Source organism: Neolamprologus brichardi, chromosome 22 (genome assembly GCF_056152115.1).
Source record: "Neolamprologus brichardi isolate AB-2024 chromosome 22, ASM5615211v1, whole genome shotgun sequence".
Lineage (NCBI taxonomy): Eukaryota > Metazoa > Chordata > Actinopteri > Cichliformes > Cichlidae > Neolamprologus > Neolamprologus brichardi.
Window position 1 is genome coordinate 10,348,024 of NC_142124.1, and position 9,118 is coordinate 10,357,141.

The 9,118-nt window shown below is 41.3% G+C and overlaps 1 protein-coding gene across 1 annotated transcript; it reads left to right on the plus strand.

Annotated features, from left to right (window-relative positions):
* Positions 1-4: 4 nt before the first annotated feature.
* cdca5 (cell division cycle associated 5) lies at positions 5-1,743 on the plus strand. Its single transcript, XM_006794472.3, has one exon. The coding sequence runs from the start codon at positions 132-134 to the stop codon at positions 912-914; it is 783 nt and encodes a 260-aa protein (XP_006794535.3). The 5' UTR covers positions 5-131; the 3' UTR covers positions 915-1,743.
* Positions 1,744-9,118: the final 7,375 nt, after the last annotated feature.

Sequence of the window (9,118 nt, forward strand, 5' to 3'; positions counted from 1 at the left end):
CGTATTTTCCACGCGACGCGGGCGGGCAATTTGAACGTTCGCTGTTGTTGTGTGCCCTGTGTTGGTTGAGTTACAATCTGATCTGCTGTAAGAGGGGAAAATATCTGGAGTTTCTTCAGGAGACTGTTGGGATGAACGGAGGGACTCCTCGGAGCATAATGACGGACTCTAATAGCATTGACAGCTCGCAGCGGAGACGCTCCCCGCGGCTGAGCTCTCCGCAAGCTCAAAGTGACAACAAAATGGCGCTGCCGTCTCTCGCTGTTAAACGCTCAATCACCGTGAGAAAAATAGCGCCCAGAAAAACAGTCGCGTTATCGGAACAGAACAAGGAGAACACACCGAAGCCGTCCAGGTCTGAGGGCATCCAGCAGAAAAAGCCGAAGGTCTCCACGCCCGGTCCCGTCCCGGGCCGAGAGAGCAGCTCTTCCTCGGCTAAGAAGAAAAAGGCCACTATGCCTTCACCGATCCTCCCCTCATCACCGCCGCCCGCTTCTCACCCCCCGCAGATGGATCCAGAGGACGCGGTGTGGTCGCAGAAGGTACGCCGATCTTACAGCAGGCTCAGCGAGAAGTCATTCAACAGCCCCGAGTCTCGTGAGACTTTATTCGGCTTTGAGAAGCTGAAAACCCCAGAGGTCCGGAGAGCCGGGGTGTCGAAGTTTGGCCTGGAGGTTTCTGCAGGATCCTTTACAGGACTGAACTCATTCACGTCTTTGCTTGATGCTGATGACTGCGGTGGTTCAGCTTTCCCCGAGCCTGATCCAGACATCCCCGGAGTGGCTGTGGTGAAGGAGAGGAGGAGGAGGAAGAAGAAGGTCCAGCAGATAGACACCACGGAACTGGACGCTCTGGCTGCAAAGATGAATGAAGAGTTTGAGCAGGCTGAGGAGTTTGAACTGGTCGTGGAGTAAATATTCAAGGGAAAAAAGAAAGACTTAGGCAGCATGCTTGTGTTTGTCACAGACATGCATACAAACACTGACTCTGGGAGGACTCTGCTGAAAATGTGCTTTTCTTACTCAAAACATTCAAGTTTTATCTGTTTCTATTTGTTCTTATTGTAAAGTTTGATCATTTTGGAGTTTGCTCTTAATGTGATTGCTAGTCATTTTGTGGATGCTTACAGACAGGATAGTTTTTGATGTTATAATGGCCCCATAGTTACATAAACAAGACCAAAATTAAAATGTTTAGATACATTCACCTGTAGCATAATCAGTCAGGATGCACAAATATATCAGGGTTGTTGACTAGTGCTGGTGTTTTTCAAATAAGATGCCTTTCACTGATTTTTATCTGGTGTGTGACCATCGCTTTTACTCTGGCGAGATGTTAAAGGTTTTTAAAACAGTTGTGTTCTTATTATAATCTTATTATGAATATTTCATTATCTCCCCTGGCATAAGGGTTGAATAAATAGGAATAAAACAAAGACAAAAAGAATCTTGTGTCACCCTGGAAGCATAATACGGGGAGAGTTAGCCTTCAAAGGGCCAGTTTTCTACCCTGTAGAGTACATTTTGTTTCTCTTAATGTTTTTAATAGAGGCTGAAAACAAAAGATTTTGGTATTATTTTCTATATCTAAAACCAGGATATTTTCTCTTTTATAGAGTGTTTGAATCCACATTTATTGACACAAAGGTTCTATAGCAGTTGCCAATCCTCTTGTCCTGAACTGTTTTCTTATGTGTCTTTTCTTGGAAATTTTCATGTAAATAAATGCTAATGCCAGATCTGACGTCTGAGTCAAAGTATAGCGTTTTATCCTTTATTTTCCCCAAATTACACACAATATCTTAATTTATAAAACAAAAGAAGAAATAAAAATAACAAAGACGACCATCACAGACTAGCAACATTATAAATGGTATTTTCACATTATTCCAGCTGTAAAATGAATATTACACACAAATCTGTTTATTTAATCTGTCACTAGTATTTTATGTTTTGAAATGTGTACTGAGTTATTGCCTGATGATGGCACTCAGGATTAGCCAGCACAGACTCTAACAAGGTGCTAACCAAGCATGCTGACAGCAAAGAGGTGGTCTCCAGTGGTTATGATGAGGTGAACTGAATGACTGAGTGGGCAAACTGTGTCTATTTAATGAGAGTGGTGGACATTTTTCCTCCAGAGTCTCTTAAAGGAGTGGATAGAGAGGATAATTTGCACTAACAAGGAGCTATGTTGTGAGTAACCAATGCTTCTTGAAAACATGTCAGGATTTGTTGATTTATTTATCACTTAAAAAATGAAGAAGGGTGACGTGAGGAGCTGCAGTAACTTCAGAGGGATGAAGGTAGTGAGCCACACCATGAAGATATGTTGTTGAAGCTATCAGCGAGCAGCAGTATAGCTTCATGCTGAGAAAAAGCAATATATGTGAGATGCTTGCTTCAGAGAAGTATAAAAAAGGTTAGAAGGAGCTGTCTGTCATCCAGGTCATGGAGCTCAGAAAGAAAAGCAGCTGGATTTCCTTAAGATTTGTGAAGACGTTTCATCCAAGAAGTTTCTTCACTTCTAAAACCAAATGGTGAAGAGTCCCAGGTCTTTAAGCCCGAGTGGGAGTTGTATCTTAAGGTCACTGACCGACTATTGATCGTGTGCCTCATCACATGAGCCAACGTGTGAAAAATACTTTCTAGTTAACATTCACACTCCAATGAGCACACCAGAAAGCCAGTGAAGTTCAGTATATTCCCCAAGCATAATGTGGTATGCAGACTGGAGCAGCCAGGGATCCATGTGACAACATTCCAATATGTGGATGACTCTGCTCTACTTCCTGAGCTATAGTCACCCCACAAACTTACAGGACATAGTATTTCCAGGCAGTCTCCCATCTAAGTACTAACCAGGACCTGCCATGAGATCAGGCATGTTCAGGGTGGTATGGCTGTGAGTTAAGGGTTGGTGTGACAGATGCTAGGGATAGGACAAGATGGCATTAGACGATCTGCTGTAGTGACCCCTAAAGGGAGCAGCTGAAATAAGAAGATCTGACTTACAAAATGACACATTTGTTGCTGACAGACACACTTGTTTGAATAGAGGACACAAATGACACATTTAACAGCTGACCAATGGGAGATTTTGAATAGATCAGTATCCTCATCCAAATTTTCAAAAGTGAAGTACACCCCTAACCGGGTGCCAGCCTACCACAGAGAGACAGACAAGACAACTTAGAATCACCAGTCTTAGGGTTACAGAGAGAATATGCAATCTTCACACAGCCAACTGAGTCAAAAAAAGTCAAACCAGGATATATCTGCTGTGAGGCAACTCTGTTAACCACTGTTCTACCCACTACCCCAACACATCAGCCAACTGCTGCATACAGAGCCAACATGTGAGACTTTCAGGTTAAAACATTAATGATATTGTCCAAAATGTGAAATATCTCTCCGAGATATCTGTTGCTATGTTGCAGTGATAGCTACTGATTTTAGATGCTAAAAAATTGGCACCTACCCATGCTATCATTTAGTAACACTCTGTACCCCAAAATAGCAAGAAAACCCATCAACAGTTCTTTTAGTTAAATATCGGAGGAGAAAAAAGTAGTATTGTCAAGGCAGTCAGGAAAGGAACCCACAAAGAGAAGCTGAAGTTTTTAATATGAGGGTTGCCGAGTTAGTTTGTTTTTAGGTTATATGTAAGTTAGTGCATTGGTTAGCATTGTCGACTCACAGCAAGTTCAGGTTCGATTCCCCTGGCTGGCTCGGGCCTTTCTGTGTTGAGTTTGCATGTTCTTCCTGTGGATGGGTAGGGTCTCACCAGGTACTCTGGCTTCCTTCCACAGTGCAAATACATTTGTTTCAGGTTAATTGGTGGATCTAGAATAATGAAGGATATCAATAGATATTGCTTCCAGTTTATTTAGTAAAGCAGATATGAATGCATAGGTAAATGCGGCTCCTCCCTTGGACATCAGACGACAGTGAAGACTGGAGACCTGGTTGTTTGCAGGAGACTGAGATTGTGTGGCTTCTACAAAAGATCAAGCAGGTGAGTTGTTGGATGACTTATACTGTGTAGTTGTGTTAGACACATACAGCAGGCCAAATATGTAATTTAAGGACTGTCGGAAAACACAAAAGTATTCTTTATAATGTTATAATCCAAACAGTATCTTATTTTTTAAAATTCCAAATGGAGTCTGACGGGAAACTTACTATTCAAAGAGTCTTAGTATTCATGTGGATGTTATTTGTTATTTTAACACATCTCTCTGTCTCCCCCAAGTCCCCTTCTACATGATGGCAATTGAATGTTTTGGTGTTTAGGTATTAGAATTAACCTAGCACCGAAACCTGGATTACTGATAGATGCTGAACACTAACAGTTGAGATTGAAAGTTCTTTATTTCATTTAGCCACAATTTTGGAGTCATTTTTTGCCCTTGTTGCGCTCACTGAGTTTAGAAAACCATTGGCTTTTTCAGTTAAATTCACACCATGGTCTGTGCTTTTCTGGTTATTTTGGGGAGTTTTAGTTTTATTTGTTGTTAATTTGAGTCTTCTATTTCTCAATTGTTCTTATGCTTTAGTTTTTGAAGTGCTTGGTTAGTTTAGTTTTCTTTAGTTCTAGATATTTAATCCCTCGTGCTTTAATTTATTCTAGCCTTCCTAGGCTCTTTTTGCATTTTGATGTCAAGTATTCCTCTGTGCCATGTGATTTCTCCATTTAGTTAGTTGCTGTTTTATTTTGTTAGTAATCTGTCTCTGTAGCTTTGCTGTGTGCTTTTCTTCTTTTGTTATCATCTTAAATAGTTCCAACTGTGTGCCCGTTTCCCACTTGTGTGTACCCTATAAATTTATGCTATCTCTTGCTGCTTCTTGATTCACCTGTATAGTCTTAATAAAGATTTGTTTGTATTTGTATTTTATGTAAAACCTGCAAGTTATGACAGTTAAAGGTTTTGCAGAAAAGCGTGTTTGTGTTCTTTTTGGTGGAATTTGCAAAATGTGAAACCATCACTTGCATCACAAGAGTTGTTTTATTTATTTGATTTCAAATGAGATTCTTAATACCATTAAAAGAATCACAGCTTTACCTTTTCAAGCTCTTTTTTTTGCCCACTCAGTAAGTTATTTATTATAATACTGTAGGGTGCTTTAATGCCCACTGCTGTTAATGAAGACAGAATTACCACATCTTTAGCAATATATAATATTTGCTGTATTCTGTAAGACTTTCAGCTTTATTGCTCGGAATCGCGATGAATAAACCCCGAAGATCTTTATTTAAATTTAAAGATGTGATCCACACTCTTGCACAGATACCAACCTTGGAGAGAGAAAAAAAAAACACAACCCTGCCTCCGAATAAGCTCTGAAGTTCAGTGTTTACCTCCGCTTAGAGCACATACACTTGCTGATAGTATTTGAGAGTGTGCATGAGGAAGAGGTGCGGAGATATAACGAGTGTGTGTTTGGATGTGTTGCAGCGAGTGAGTAAATCCACAATTTGCTCACGCATTTTAGGGTGTGCAAAGCGCGCTCTGTTTTCTTCCTCAGGTGCCATTTCATGTTCGTACCCTTCATTTGGTGTTTCAGTGCAGACATTTTTTATTTATTTATTTTTTGCACAACATATGGCTTGTGCCTTTTTGTATATTTTTAACAAGATATTCATGTCTACTCGTCATTAGGAGTGAAAGTTACAAACAGAGTGAGGCGAGGTGTGGGGGGTGTTTTTCAGCCATCACTGCCAGAAACACTTATTGATTTGCAATTCTGCTGCTGCTTCTTCTTCTTGCAGTTGAGTCTGCTCATGCTGACTTTCAGGAGGTTTTATACTAAAATTCATATTTTATATTTTTGTTTTTTTTCTCCACCCAGCCCAAATCTCTTCCCCTGCTTTTCCCTCTCTCTTCTCTCCTCTTCCCCCCCACCTTACATTTCACTCACGGCAGTTGTCGCTGGTTCAGCTTGACTGCTTCGTTAGGGCTCATCATTTGCATTCAGATTAATTATCTAATTACCGACAAATGTCCGGCGGCCACCCCACACTCCGGCTCGTCAGCTCTCAGCCTGTAATTATTTTAATCATTTACTTTCATCTGGAGCTTTCCTGCCATACTCCTGTGTTTAGAGGCCATTCTTAATTACCCTGCCAAGACACTCTTTTCATGAGAGGGAGGGGAGGAGGGGTTGGTTTGAGGGAAAGAGAGCAATTGGGTGAGGGAAAGTGTGTGTGTGTGTGTGTGTGTGTGTGTGTGTGTGTGTGTGTGTGTGTGTGTGTGTGAGAGAGAGAGCGAGAGACCGATGGGGACATGATCCAGAGGCTTTGACAGCACAGAGGAAGCTCAATGCTCTGCTAGATGCTCTCTTTCTCTCTCTCTTTCTCTATCCCCCCACCTCCTCCCATACCCCCATCCAACTTCCTCATCTCTACTCTCACCCACCCACCCCTCACCCCCGCCTCTACGCCCCGCTTTCCCCCCCGTTATACTTCCTCCCTTTTTCCCTTTATCGCAAGCACACACAGGAATCGCCCGTGGGCTTCAGTGCTCTGACTGCTAATACACTGACACACACAGATATACACATACACACAACACACACACACACACAACACACAGAAACAGGCAGACGAGAGAGTCATGCGCCCTGTTTGTGGCACTCATCAGGATGCACACATCTTTCCACTATCTGCCTGGAAAATCTATACTCCTCTTAGCTCGTCTGTGTGCCTGTCTGCCTCCCACCACCACCACACATCCATCCACCCATCCATCCATCCATCCACCCATCCATCCATCCATCCATCAGACCCGCATGTCTGTACGCTCCACATGTCTGTCTGTCTTTCTCTCACCATCTCTTCTTCCTCTTCCTCCATGTTTGGACAGGCTAAAATCAGGCCTGCTGCTCCCTGTCCTCCACTCAGGACGATGGGTCATCTCACCCCACCACCCCACCCCCCGCCCTCCCATTCTCCCCGTGACCGCTTCATAATGATGCTCTCACTCATCCCTTAAGCCACTCACCCCCTCTCCCTGACTGCTCTTGTTAAGAAAAGCAAGAGTGAGGGAGAAATGAGAGGGAGAGAGAGAAAGAGAGATACAAGCTCTGTAATTGGGCTCTTGAATTTTTAAGTCACTGGGGATGAAAGTTTAATGAAAAGATGATTATCTACCAGTTTATCACACCACTGTTTCATATTTCATTTTCATATTCTCATTCTGAGCCGCCATTGTCCGCTCTGGCAGCTGTGGTAAAGGAGCTGTGATCCGGTGCGTGCGGAGGAGAAGAGGAGGAACAGATGCGAAGAAGCGAAATGTTAAGGTCACGATGCACAGGGGGCACTTTAAGGAGATGCAGAGGAGATGTTTTGTCACTCACGGCTCAAAGTGTTTATTATTCCACCTTTTTTGGGGAGGGGGGGAGGGGGGTATTAAAGCTGATTTGTCACATTGATCATCGTTTATGTCTCCTAAGAGAAATGCTTCTCTCATTCATTATTCCATGAATCACTGTCTGTTTGGCAGATGTTGGTGCAGAGTTGTGCTTGTTGGAAAATCAGAGACAATCAGTGAAAGATAAATGTAATATAAGTATGATACAGAAGAGACACTTTAAGGAAAAACAAATGGCAAATGTTGACACTAAAATTAGGGATTTTTTTTTTAGTTTTATGGGTTTTCATCTTATCGACTATTATTTATTTCTACTAAAACATTCTTAGATGTTTATTCTTAGGTTGACTGAGCCAGAGGGTGAGGAGGAGATGCACAGATGAGAAGAGGGCAGTATCTGGAGATGATGAAAGGAACCTTACATTTCTAATGACTGAAACAATGCTTCTGTTGTTGGGTGTGTTACCAGCTCTGTCCATTCAGTAAGCTACTGAAAATAGCGAACAAAGGGGAGAAAATATGAAAGGAAGGCAAACATTTAGGCCATGATTAGGAAGAGACGCTTCAAGAGATTTTTAATGGATTTTATAGCATTTTATCTTAAAGTTAAATACTTAGTCTTAGCTCCAGTGATCCAGTCAAGAAATAACACCTGAATAAAACAGAGGAAAGTATTTGAAACTTTATTCACACGGTTTTAAATAAATGAAAGGATGAACATGTTCCTCTTTTGAGTCAGTGCTGGTAAATACTGAGCAAAAAGAAGTAAATTTGGTGAATATTTGCGGAGCTGTTTTGGCCCAGGAGGTAGAGCTAGCTGTTTTGTAATTGGAGGGTTGGTAGTTTGATCCTGGTTCCTCAAACGAGTATGTTCAAGTATCCTTACATGAGATACGAGTGCTCAAATTGAGTAGAAAAATGCTGTATGTGATCCAGAGGAGGCGTTTTAAGGTGACATAACTACAATTTTGGTAACACTTTGCTGTGAAAGTGTTGGTCTATCACTTTTCGGTTTTATTTTGGTTTATTTGCTCACTTTAATATTTTTTTTCCAAGCCCAAAGAGAGTATTACCATTATCATATCATTGTTTATCTGTCTAAGCAAAAACTCTCTGGAACGTCTGCAGGTTGTTGAAAACGCTGCGCAAAGCTTCTGACCAAATCTTCTAAGTAGTCACCTGTGACACCGTGGCTAATACAGCTACATTGGCTCCCCATTGAATTCAGAATTCATCTTAAGATTCTGGTTCTGACTTTTGGAGCTCTTTGTGGACAAGCACCAGCGTACATTATTGAACTTCTACAGCCCCATGTCCCTAGCAGGTCCCTTTGTGATCTTTGTCTTGAAAGGTGCTATATAAATAAAATTTCACTTACTTACCTTGACCTTCTTTGAGAGTCAATTTAAAGTTGCTGAAGTTCATCTGAAAATGGAATTTCGGTTTTGAAACACATTGTATTTAATCCATAAATGCTGGATTTTATTGTATATCTAGTTATGAACACATGTTTGTTGGGAAATGCTAATTGTTGAGATACAACAAACAGAAATGTTAAAATCACGATGCAAAAGACAAACAAAATACACACAAAAGCATATTTTACACTTAAGATTAGAGGCTTTTTTAAAACAATTTTGGTTACATATTAATTTTCATCCTGCTGCAACTGAGAGCAGTTTGTTGTAGCAGTGACTTAGAAGTTGCTGCATGCTGGAAATGTGCAAAAGGAAAAACATGTGAAAT